Source organism: Anoplopoma fimbria, chromosome 20 (assembly GCF_027596085.1).
Source record: "Anoplopoma fimbria isolate UVic2021 breed Golden Eagle Sablefish chromosome 20, Afim_UVic_2022, whole genome shotgun sequence".
Lineage (NCBI taxonomy): Eukaryota > Metazoa > Chordata > Actinopteri > Perciformes > Anoplopomatidae > Anoplopoma > Anoplopoma fimbria.
Window position 1 is genome coordinate 3,484,636 of NC_072468.1, and position 13,135 is coordinate 3,497,770.

The 13,135-nt window shown below is 39.0% G+C and overlaps 1 protein-coding gene across 4 annotated transcripts in view; it reads left to right on the forward strand.

Annotated features, from left to right (window-relative positions):
• The first annotated feature begins 2,854 nt into the window (after window positions 1–2,854).
• LOC129109120 (protein MTSS 1-like) overlaps window positions 2,855–13,135 on the forward strand; it is a 53,562-nt gene continuing 43,281 nt past the window's right edge. For all 4 annotated transcript variants that reach the window (XM_054621090.1, XM_054621093.1, XM_054621092.1 and 1 more), the window contains exons 1-3: window positions 2,855–3,270; window positions 5,797–5,858; window positions 11,059–11,132. In XM_054621090.1, coding sequence (XP_054477065.1) covers window positions 3,199–3,270; window positions 5,797–5,858; window positions 11,059–11,132 — 208 coding nt within the window. In that variant the 5' untranslated portion in view covers window positions 2,855–3,198. The remainder of the gene's footprint in view (window positions 3,271–5,796; window positions 5,859–11,058; window positions 11,133–13,135) is intronic.

The window sequence follows — 13,135 nt, forward strand, 5'->3', positions numbered from 1 at the left end:
CCAGGCAGTATCGTTACCCACAGAATTCCTCAGGTTGTACAATTCAGACTTGACCAAGTGAACAATGTCCTTTTGTTTATCTGTGAGTGAAAAGTTGGCCCTGTTTTGTTTTTTTTTTTTGACAAGAACAGAGAATGAAACTCTGAAGGGGACTAAATCACAGACTGAACATACAACTTCTTGCAATTGCGTCCATTGCACATGTGTTGACCTATTTCAACAGTTTTCAACATGCAGTTGAATACAGGAAATGTTCTCTGCTTGTGTATCAAATCGTTATTCAACATATTCTTAAGCATATTGTCAAATTTCACTGTGATACTTGGCATACACATTGATGCATCTTGAGGATACAGCAGGTAATTTCATTCACTTTACCTTCCAGCAAGTAATACTTGCCCTTACTGTACATTTATTTTAGACACACCTTTAACCAGTTTTACAGGCAGAAGTTGGTAAGGCTAATGTGGCAGACTTTGACAGAAAGGTACAGTACCAGTCTAAAGTTTGGGCACGCCTTCTCATTCAACTACTTTGAAGAATCTAAAATATAAAACATATTCTGGAGCATTTGTTTGTTTGCCACATAATTCCATATGTGTTCCTTCATAGTTTGGATGTCTTCAATATTAATCTACAATGTAGAAACAAATAAAAAATAAAAATAAAGAAAAACCATTGAATGAGAAGGTGTGTCCAAACTTTTGACTGGTACTGTACGTGCAGGTAACAGTTCAGCTATCATTTCTAATGCCCTTTGTGCAATAGAAACGGGAATTTTCTCCTGTATTTGGACAACATTTACGTTCATATCCTATCATATTACATTTGAACTGATCGCAGTAATTTTCTATTTTCATTTTTATTTCAGCCACTAGATGTCGTCTGTTATCTATAAGTGCTCAACATGTCTTTGTTTATCCAACGTTTATACATAAATGGTAAACTGTTGGCATAAACAATAAAAACAGTTGGTGGTGTTTTACAAAATTGTGCTTGTATCATGCATCCTCAACACTAATGAAGTCAGACAAAACTTGCAGGGGGAAAAAAAGACTGTGTTAAATTATTACAAAGTCCTGTTTACTAATTTAGACCCCTAGTTCAAACATCCATCCATTGTTTAATCCCTGTTTTTTTGCAGTTCAATGCTACCAAATGAAAAACATCAATCAACTTGTGAACCCTCCTCTTCACTTTCCCTGCTAACCTTCAATGTCCCACCACCATGGAGTCAAGTCAAACAGAAGAATACCGGAATATATGTGTATTCCTTCACAATAAAAGAACACGTCTAGTGTCAAACAATTTTACTTAATAAAGTTTTACTGCATGTTTGATTTAGTTTGCATTCAACCGATGTGCATGTTTACAATTCTGTTTGTGTATTGTGATTTCATTGGCCCAATGTTTTGTTGTTGTTGTTGTTTTTAAATGATACCCCATTGAGAGTATCCTACTATGATAACACGTGTTTCACTGACTTAAACCAAATACGTATTCCCAAGTTTTACATGTAAATTATATTACAGATAATGGCCCACAGTGGCTTTAACACCTTCGTAATTATCTATCTTTATTTTGTTGTATAGTATGTGTATTTATTGTCTGTGTAGTTGTATAGTATGTGTATTTATTGTCTGTGTAGTTGTATAGTATGTGTATTTATTGTCTGTGTAGTTGTATAGTATGTGTATTTATTGTCTGTGTAGTTGTATAGTATGTGTATTTATTGTCTGTGTAGTTGTATAGTATAGTATGTGTATTTATTGTCTGTGTAGTTGTATAGTATGTGTATTTATTGTCTGTGTAGTTGTATAGTATGTGTATTTATTGTCTGTGTCTGTGTAGTTGTATAGTATGTGTATTTATTGTCTGTGTAGTTGTATAGTATGTGTATTTATTGTCTGTGTAGTTGTATAGTATAGTATGTGTATTTATTGTCTGTGTAGTTGTATAGTATGTGTATTTATTGTCTGTGTAGTTGTATAGTATAGTATAGTATGTGTATTTGTATAGTATAGTATGTGTATTTATTGTCTGTGTCTGTGTAGTTGTATAGTATGTGTATTTATTGTCTGTGTAGTTGTATAGTATGTGTATTTATTGTCTGTGTAGTTGTATAGTATGTGTATTTATTGTCTGTGTAGTTTATTGTCTGTGTAGTTGTATAGTATGTGTATTTATTGTCTGTGTAGTTGTATAGTATGTGTATTTATTGTCTGTGTAGTTGTATAGTATGTGTATTTATTGTCTGTGTAGTTGTATAATATGTGTAGTTTATTGTATGTGTATTTATTGTCTGTGTAGTTGTATAGTATGTGTATTTATTGTCTGTGTAGTTGTATAGTATGTGTATTTATTGTCTGTGTAGTTGTATAGTATGTATTTATTGTCTGTGTAGTTGTATAGTATGTATTTATTGTCTGTGTAGTTGTATAGTATGTGTATTTATTGTCTGTGTAGTTGTATAGTATGTGTATTTATTGTCTGTGTAGTTGTATAGTATGTGTATTTATTGTCTGTGTAGTTGTATAGTATGTGTATTTATTGTCTGTGTAGTTGTATAGTATGTGTATTTATTGTCTGTGTCTGTGTAGTTGAGCTGCTGCAACACTTGAATTTCCCCATGGGGATCAATAAAGGAATAATAATAATAATAATAATAATAATAATAATAATAATAATAATAATAATAATAATAATAATAATAATAATAATAATAATAATAATAATAATAATAATAATAATAATTTGATGTTTTATTCTGGTGTAAAATAACCAACCGGAAACGCACTGTCTTCTACATCCCGTCTGTCTTGACTCTCGTTCCTCCCACTCAGTCAGTGTGGAGGAGTTCAGCCAGGAAACCCGTGAGTGTCGGCATTTACCTGTCAAGATAGGGAATCACATCACAAGCCTTGCTTTGGGAATATTTCCAGTTTCGACTAAGCAAACTGCAAAAAAAAAGCGTATCTTCCCGGTCCAGCCATGGGTGTGAGCGGGGTTTAAATGTCTCTATCGTCCCAGCAGCGTCTTTTGACTTGAACTAAAAGTTGTTGTTCATCCGGGGACAACAGCGTCTTTGCACACCAGTCTGTCCGTTTTTGTTGGTGTTTTCTGGGAGGACGTGTTTGGTATTCCTGCACTGGAAGCGGCTCACCGAGTCGGGACTGACCGGCGGAGTTGGTCCTGAAAATGGAGGCTGTTATCGAGAAGGAATGCAGCGCCCTGGGAGGACTGTTTCAGACTGTTATCGGAGACATGAAGGTGAGCAGAGCCAACTTTATCAACACGCATGTTTATCCGAACCACAGCCAGGTAACAGCCAGGTAACAGCCAGGTAAACTCCCCAAACACCTGGCTGCTCGTTTGCTTCATAACGTTGAGCTATTGTAGGTTCATCTGACGTCAGACAGAACTCCTGATAGGTCCAGTATGTACGTCACACTGAAGTCTATCTTTATTTAGTTGTATAGTATGTGTATTTATTGTCTGTGTAGTTGTATAGTATGTGTATTTATTGTCTGTGTAGTTGTATAGTATGTGTATTTATTGTCTGTGTAGTTGTATAGTATGTGTATTTATTGTCTGTGTAGTTGTATAGTATGTGTATTTATTGTCTGTGTAGTTGTATAGTATAGTATGTGTATTTATTGTCTGTGTAGTTGTATAGTATGTGTATTTATTGTCTGTGTAGTTGTATAGTATGTGTATTTATTGTCTGTGTAGTTGTATAGTATAGTATGTGTATTTATTGTCTGTGTAGTTGTATAGTATGTGTATTTATTGTCTGTGTAGTTGTATAGTATGTGTATTTATTGTCTGTGTAGTTGTATAGTATGTGTATTTATTGTCTGTGTCTGTGTAGTTGTATAGTATGTGTATTTATTGTCTGTGTAGTTGTATAGTATGTGTATTTATTGTCTGTGTCTGTGTAGTTGAGCTGCTGCAACACTTGAATTTCCCCCATGGGGATCAATAAAGGAATATAATAAGTCGATGAACAACATGGAGTGAGGTTAGAGCTGATGTTTACGATGGCTTCATCAGTAGCCCACAGTTTACCTGCTCCTATATTAACCTGCGTACGTTTGTGTGTTGTGGTTACGTTGCATTGTTATACAGTAACCAGTCAAAAGTTTGGACACACCTTCTCATTTAATGTTTTTTCTTTATTTTTATTTTTTTCTACATTGTAGATTAATATTGAAGACATCCAAACTATGAAGGAACACATGTGGAATTATGTGGTAAACAAACAAATGCTCAACAAACCAGAATATGTTTTATATTTTAGATTCTTCAAAGTAGTTGAATGAGAAGGTGTGTCCAAACATTTGACTGGTACTGTATCTGAATGCACTTTTCTCCATTTCCTGCGTTCTAATGCAAAAATGAATCCAGTGTGTTTTTGCACGTGTATTTGTTCCAGTTTGAAGTGGATGCAGCAGACCTCAGTGGGTAAGGCCTGAATAGATCAGTCGTCAGACTCAAAACTAGGGCAAGATCTTATCTCTTAACGTTGCAGATTGGTCGATGAGACGACAATTAGCACATTTTACAGCTGTTATAATGTTACTTGACCGAAGGAATTCTGGGAATGTAGCTGTCAGGGGTAGAAAAAGGCTTTGACATGTGTAGGTCAAATGTGCAGCCATCGGGTCTCCTGGAGTCATGAAGTTTGTTATGAATACTGCTCAGACACTCAGCACTTCTCGGCGTCCCATGTCTCACTTGACCAGGCAGCCATGGTCCTCTGTCTCTTAACTGTCAGGTAACTATGCTGCCAGGAAAACCAGTTAAAAAGTAAGCAAATGCTCAGTGTATTTGCTTTGTCTGCACATAAGTCATGCTCGCTCTCAGTGATGCCTTTTATTTTAGAGCGCTACAGATGGGGGTGTGTACTCAAACATAAAGTGAAGCTCACTAAACCCAAGCTGTCAACAAGAGGAGTAAGAAATGATGGGAGAAATGCAGAGAAAGCCCATTTGTCATGGGGCTGGAATGTTTGATATCTGATAGTGATGGCTGCATGCAAAGAGAGGGCAGGGGTCGAAAAGTACAAAAGTGAGGTTGGGGTAAATGGGAGAGAGAGGGAGAGAAAAAGAGGTACTGTAGCTAGAGAGAGTTGAGTTGGTTGTTGGGTGTAATGTTTGACAGAAAAACATGACATTCCTCAGACCCCTGAAAGTAGTAGCACATCAGTGACAATGATGTGCTCATGAGATATTCATCACATTATCTGGTGCTGTCTCTCAACGATGATGCATTAGGCCACTTGTTCGCTGTGATGGTTTCGATTGAAGGCTCTTCAGCTATTTTCAGCCCAGGACCTGAATTAGGTAAATTTAGAGTCCCATTGGGAACCAGGCTCATTATACCATGAATTAGTGCTCTTGTTGTGTGGGGATCTTTTCCAAAAGAGGCCGGTGACCCATTTTACAACCCATCACATGCAGGACTTAACAGTCTCTATTCTATTCTCCCATCAGCAGATAACGAAACATCATGGTTTTCAGTTGCATACATAAACCATTTTTCATCCAATAGCTTATATTTTCTAATTCCCTCATGTCTACTAGCAACAAGATGGACAAACACATCATTTTTGGTTGATAAACTTGGTCACATGTAATGGAAAGCCTCAGCCTTGGATTCATTCTGTTTAGCCCTGCAGGTGAGGTGAGGCATCGGTTTGGCGTCATGTTGATTGAACTGTTACGTAAGTCTGGGAATAATGAAATCTGTTCTGACAATTGTGTCATCCATGTTTGTGTTTCTTTGTCCCCACAGAGCAGCTACCCTATTTGGGAGGACTTTATCACCAAGGCCGGCAAACTGCAGTCCCAGCTCAGGTGAGACTTATGTGCACATACAACAGATTTTAATGTTTAATTGAAAGCAAAGTCAAACTATTTTATGTTTGCATACCAGTAGTGGGTGGTAGCACACATTAGCATTGTCTTTTGCAGATTTCCTGAAAATTCTGTGAAATTTTGTGCTAATTTGGATGGAAACGTGACTACAACTTTTACTGGCTAGGAAAACAACACTGTGATTGTTTCATACCATCTTTGATAAACCATGATGACCCCCTTATACACCAAAAAATCTTGTTCTTTCAACTTATTTTGTGTTTCATTTGGACTTTTAGTTGTCAGTCAATTTCTCTCTGAAGATGGTTTAAGTTTCCACGTGTCCTTGGACTAACAAGAAATGACAGTCTACATAAAAGCCTAATCTCTGAACAATACTGTCCAGGGGGCATTATATGTCCCTCCACCCCATTTAGTCTTCTTTAAGCCTGATTTAATTTGTATTTCAAATGCTGTAAATTTGCACACCTCCTGCCAAAATTATTCCAAGTCTTCTGTTAACAATGGATGCCAATCCCAGCCGCCTCCCCTAGTTGGTTTTAAGTGGCCACGTGTCAGGAGACAAACACTTTATGACAGCTGAAATAAAAGCTTATTGTCCAGCAAGTACTGTAAATATGGATGTCCTTTGGTCTAAATTATCCTTTGATTAACAATGCATGGCAGTTCTCTTGCCATTTAAGTGTCCACGTGTCCTGAGACAGACTAATAGTGACAGTTGGACAAAGGCTCAGGGACTTAACAATACTTTCCAGGGGCCACTCAGTGTCCAAGTCTTCAATTTTCTCAGTATTAAGGCTGATTAATGGTGATATGTTATTCAAGTGTCTCCATCATTCAGGGGTTAAATATGTGACCCTGCCATGCTAAAGCTCAGGGGAGTATTTGTAGCCTTGTTGCTAATGACTGGTTGTTTGGCAGTAGGATGACTGTGTCTGGGCACCAAGGGCAATGATAAAAGAACAAATCTACCAGTAATTGTACTGGTGGAAAGGTCAGTTAAACCTACAGAATGTCAGTCAGATCTATTTTCCCAGTCTTAGTCAGTTAGTGGCAGCTTGATAATGGAGGTGCTCGCAAAAAGTTGCCTTCTGTCTGATATATGACTATGTTACTTAAACTTTTTGTCTTCCATTTTGACACCACATTTTTGCTCTATCAGGATTAATCAGATGCTGCTGCCAGAAATGATCAGTTCCTTCTTTACAGGATGATTTGAGTGTCATTCAGAGAAAGACAACCATGTTTAAGTATTTTAGGGTTTATGCTGCATTAGTTGTGGCATATGGTTGGCTCTATCGATGCCCCTGCTGCTGTAGTGCTAAGAGTGTGCTATCTGGACTTGCTCACGGTGACCTACAAATTAGTTTTTTTCTGTCTGCTTTAAAGCCGGTTTCCAGCAACTCAAAATTTGGCTGAACTAGCCCCCTTCAAGATGAGAGAGATGGACGCACGCGGTTATTGGAGATGTCCCGACCAAGATAAAATTAAAAGTGTGAAGGAACAGTCAGACACTCGTATCCACGATGCAAAAAATTCATTTAGCATAATAATTTACCAACGTTTGGTTTAGTTGAATTTAATCATTTACCAATGTTCCAACAAAACCAAACGGTAAATTATTAATTACTTTTTTTTGCATTGTGGCTAAGATCTATCTTCCTTCACACCCAAACTAGTCCCTTCAACTACACCATAACCTACACCCAAGGACCTCTGTAATCTGCTTGCGGACTAGGCTTCATAGAAGGACACACACACACACACACACACACACACACACACACACACACACACACACACACACACACACACACACACACACACACACACAGTAAAACACAAACACACCCACCTTCCCGCCTCGTCCTGGATAAGTGACTATCCAGCAGTGGTAGCGGCATAAGTCTGTGTGTGTAATGATGTCCTAAAGCAGGCTACTCTGTAATTTAGACCCTCTGCTCCCCTCTCACAAAGCAACATAGGAAATCAACCAATTACAGTGTTGAGCCTGTTCAGTCATTTTCTTGGTCCAAATATGGTGTTTTTTTTCTGCCCATTCTGGTTTTGAGCAACCATCACACACACACGCATAACAGCTTTGAAGAAAGAGGGCAGGGTGGAATATAGGCTAGCTGATTTCTAATCACAGTCCTCTTTTAACTTGTCAGTGTTTGGTCTGTTTAGTGGATCATGGTTGATGCAGCTGCAGAGCTCGGCGTACATAGAGGCCTCTCTCCCTCTGCTTCAGAAGAAGAACATTTTGTCAAAAACAGACCACCTCAAAACTTTACATTCAGCTTATGAACTGTATTGTTATACAACTTATTTGGACTCAACTAGAAGTCCTAAAAGTTTTGACGGTAAAAAAAACCCCATATTAAACCGTCTCAAAGCACCTTATCTGTCATGAGTTTTTGTATATTGTGTCATACAAGTGGAGTTTAAGACAACTGCATTTCTATGATTCAGAATTACTACAGTCACATTCCAGGTTCTGTTGATCTAAGAATAGATGGGGGCAGCAGTGCTGAATATATCATTGTCAGAAAGAGCAATCTGCTATATTACGCCAGGGTCTACGGGGAGTTTAGATTGGCTCGGCCAAGGCCTTGCGGAATAGATGTAAAAGTCATTTGTCTTGACTCCAGGACAGGGCGTTTGCAGATTTTAAGGCCAATGGTAGCAGGCAGGTCATTGTTGGAGCACTGTGCAGAGTTGAAGGCTTGTAGCAGCAATGGGTTTTATTTCACAGCCACAGAAGTCTTGGGGGTTTTCGGCTGACTGTCAGCTGAAATGAAACCTGATTATTCTGCCTTTGGGATCAACTTAGTATTCATTTATCTGTTGAGAGGTTACCTAATTTCATTGTCAATTGAGCCAGAAAATGTAAAAAGGATTTAAATGTTTAAAAACTATGATTTTTCCATCTTAAGCGGACAACCTTTCCACGGTTGTACTGAAGATAGGAGTTGAAAGTGTTGAACCAGTTTAATAGTTTGGCATTGTAAAAGAATGGAGTAGATTACAGCAGATGATTATGGTTTGTAATTGTAAACTTCTGCACATTGTGCTTCAGTGGGCCGGAGCCACTAATACTAAACGTTTGCTTCTGTTAAAACCGCTTCCCACACAAACCTGTTTCAGTTTAATGAATTAAGCTTGACTGAACAAGACTCTGCTGCTAGTGCATGTAAAATATAATCCACCGACCAGTGTGTACTTGGTTTATATTAGCGGAGAAAGATATCAGTTGAAGGTTGCTTTGGTGGCTGGACTGGGCTTTAAATAGAAAGGAATCTGTGTGTGCCTGTGTGCATGTTTCTTTTTCCATTTGCAAGACACACCCTTAGATCATCTGGTCAGCTCTACAACAACACAGCTCTTAACAACCAATCATACTACGTTTTTGAGGGATGAAGAAAGTTTGATTATTGACGGAATGCTAAGACTTGGCTGTCACTTTAATGTAGAAGAATATTTAGGCTTGAAACTAAATTTTGGATCAGGTTTGTTTATCAATTGCGTTCTGATGTTTTACCTTTCTTTCGTAGGAGGCCCTTCTGAGATGTTAACTGTAACTCAATTAAGCAAATAACCGCATAAGCAGTCTTGAGAAAAAATACTTTGCAACTCAGCATTAGGAACACATTGAAAGCACAATAAACCTTCAGTCTATTTTAAATCTTGTAAGTCATTTTGTGAGGTCACAACTCAGTGGTCAGCACTGGTTCTGGGTTGGAACCCAAGGTTGCTCACACCGAGTTTCTTTTTCAAACTTGTAGTGTTCAACCCTGACCGATGTTGCCTTGACATCTCACATATGCAGTAGTACTCCCCGAGAACTGTAAACAGACTTTGATGTGTAAAACTGATACACTTCCCCGATAAGGATATCACCCCACCCCAGAGGCCATGCATCAGGAGCACTACTGCCAGTGCCTTGCAAGTGTCTTAAGATACACACAAAGTAAAAAAAGAAGTACTCCTTAAACACATAGAAATATATGTGTTATGGTTTTAGAATATTAGGGATTAAAAAAGCTGTTGTTCCATGTGCAAATCACACTTTAGAAACGGCACCAAGCTGTATTCAGCTATTGTTTTGCCCTGTTGTGAAAGCTACCTGTAAGGTTTATGGAAACCGGTAAGGTTTATGGAAATTCACGAGTTGTGTAATGATGGTTTTCTGTTGGCCCATTTGAACTGTTGGCACTTGGAATATAACAAGTGTTTACAAATGAAGGTCCTCAGGGTAAGAACAAACATGCTCTTTTGGTGTGGAATATTTTTGTTTCTTTTTTTTTTTTTTTTGAATGCATGACTGTTGCATTGTCTCTGTTGTGGAGATCAGATACCACAAATGCACGTGCACACGCATACTTACAGACACAAAGAGCGTCATCTCCATACCTCTGATCTTAATCATGAGAGCCCTGTTGTTTCTGAAGTAGGTGAGTTAGTATTTGCCAGTTGAACAATGAGCTGGCAAAGTAACTGGTCAGTTAAGCAGCCAGACAGGCAATCAGTCGGGATGCCAGCAAGATAGATATCTATAATGAGTAAAACAGAAAGTAATCCGACGCCAATCTTCCACTCCTTTTTTTTTTCATGAGAGGTTGAATTTTGCCCTTTCTTCAGTCTGATATGTATAAACACTATATTATTCTGCAATTTGTAAATACTTGGTAAACCATACAAGATGACAGAAGATCTGGTTTTCCTTTTTAGATCAACAGGGCAGATCCCACATTGATCCTTTCATTGACCTGTAAGAGCTGTTCTGCTGAGCCGGACAGATTCCAGCGGTAGACTGAGACATTCCGCACACAGCAGGGCACGTTTCAGATTGAATTTACTCACACGCTCACAGTAAATACAGACACTCATACATACTTAAAATATCAAATGATCGAGGTTGATGCAAGCTTCATAATCTAAAATGTAGCATACATGTGCACACTTGCATGTAATTGCTGCCGTTGATCAGCCACCTGTGTTTATGTTACCTTTGGCTGAATCAAAGTACTGCTTCTGCCCTCATTATTGTACTTTGGTTTTCTTCTTTTTTTTTTGTGTACAGTTTTATAAAACATGGTGCCATATATTGTTTCTCCTCAGTAAAGTGTGAGGTATTTACTTCCATACTAAACCCTCCGTTTTTACTCTTTTCTCCCAGGGCGACCGTGGTTGCTGTGGCGGCTTTCCTCGATGCCTTTCAGAAAGTGGCCGACCTGGCTACCAACTCCCGAGGTAGGAATATGCGCACAGATTCATAATCTTGATTGTATGACTAGTGGTCTTCTTCTGCAAAACTATCCATGATCGCTTAAAGGAATCAGTGTCATTTTCACTCTTGATAGTCCCAGTGTGGCACAGTGCTGAAAGGGTTAAATAATTGAACTCCCTGTTAAACACTATGTGTGTCTGGGCACCTATGTGTCAGTGTGTTTGTCTGTGTAGCCCCGCTGTGCAAGTCCAGTCTTTCACCCCACTGTGCTGAGAAGTTCTGTGGGCTGTTTGCTTTATCGTATGGGTAGTAAATCCGTCACTATGCTGTTTTGAAGCTCTGCTGCTGGCTTTTGTCTTCGACCTCTGCCCCCGTTCCCCTGCTTTCTGCCCCCCACCCCCAACCTCTGCTACATCTGGACTGTCCCGTGGAGTCTGCTTCAACTCTGTTATCCGTATGAAAGAGAAAGAGAGAGAGAAAGATCTTATCCCTCCCTAGCTTTGACACCTCAGACCCTGGTTCCTACTATTAATACTATTAATAGGAACAGAGACAGGCACACACATTCATCACCTCACCTACTGCAGTGAAAACCAGGGGGGAGAGAGATGGGGGAGTACAGCATGTCATAATTCTCTTGCTCCCTCCTTCTCTGTCTTACGCACACAGTATGAATGTTTACTGTGAAGGAGTCATATTCACTCGGCTGAAGAGCGTCATCTTTCATCTGCTCTTCTATCACTCTCTCTCACCATGCTCCCTACATATGTTAGGTAAGCAGTATTGCATTACACCGTTAGCTCTACACCTGAGCTCCTCAGCATAGAGGCAAGCATTGATAATGTGTTATAATGCACTGATGGCTGACACACTGCTGTCTGTATCAGAGATGGATTACCTGTCCACCAGATAATCGTACCAGGGTATTAAAATGAGTCTTTATTACCTGGACTACAGTTTATAGTTTCATTTTTGGCCTCCAGTTGTTTATCTTTGCACATTCCTAAAATGTTTGTATTAAACCCTACACTTCAGACTGGTGCTGTACACCGTAAGGGCGGCAAATGTTTTTCCACTAGTTAAGCCTTTAAGCCTTTCTTTTGCTTATCATATTTAGCATGAGCTTATGAACGCTTTGACACCATAATATAGCAAAAAGCTTTTAATATGTGTATCTCTATCTGTGTTATTCTTATCTTTATATGTAACTGTACATATAATACTGTATATGTAATCCTCTGTAGACTAGCTCGGTGCTCATAACACCCTTCAGCTTGATTCATTCTTTGCTGAAGCTCAAATATCTGGTGAAAATACAGATTTGGCCGACTGTTATAATAGAAACTTATAAAAGATCTTACAGTAATCATAATGTAATGGACCTCTAGAGGTGCCACGGGTAGCCTCCTCGACCTTGTGAAGATATTAGCTTACTCTATTGTTCACCTACGTAGCAGAGGAGCATCTCGGCTCGTGTGCGTGTGTGCGTGTGTGTGTGTGTGTGTGTGTGTGTGTGTGTGTGTGTGTGTGCTTGCGTCAATAGGTTTGATGTTAAAGAGCATCTGCATGGTTTTGTGTCTAGATCAGATAAAGGCTAGTACTGACAGACACACCACTCTCTGTTTGCTCATCATGATTAGCCAGAGGCTGCTGAGGCCACATTACACAAAGATGATGACTTCTTTCCTTCATAGTTTCTATCTTCTCCATCTTCTTGCTTCTTGTTCCTTCTGTGTGTCTCCAAGTCCTAACCTGCTTCCTGCAGTCATCACCATGGTAACGGCATGGAAATCGTGTGTGTGTGTGTGTGTGTGTGTGTGTGTGTGTGTGTGTGTGTGTGTGTGTGTGTGTGTGTGTGTGTGTGTGTGTGTGTGTGTGTGTGTGTGTGTGTGTGTGTGTGTGTGTGTGTGTGTGTGTGTGTGTGTGTTAAAGGGGCTATGGTAAAAAAGGACACAGCCCTTTATCTCCCTACCACCACACCATACAGACTGTTAATGTTCTGCTATAATAATAATAATAATAGTAA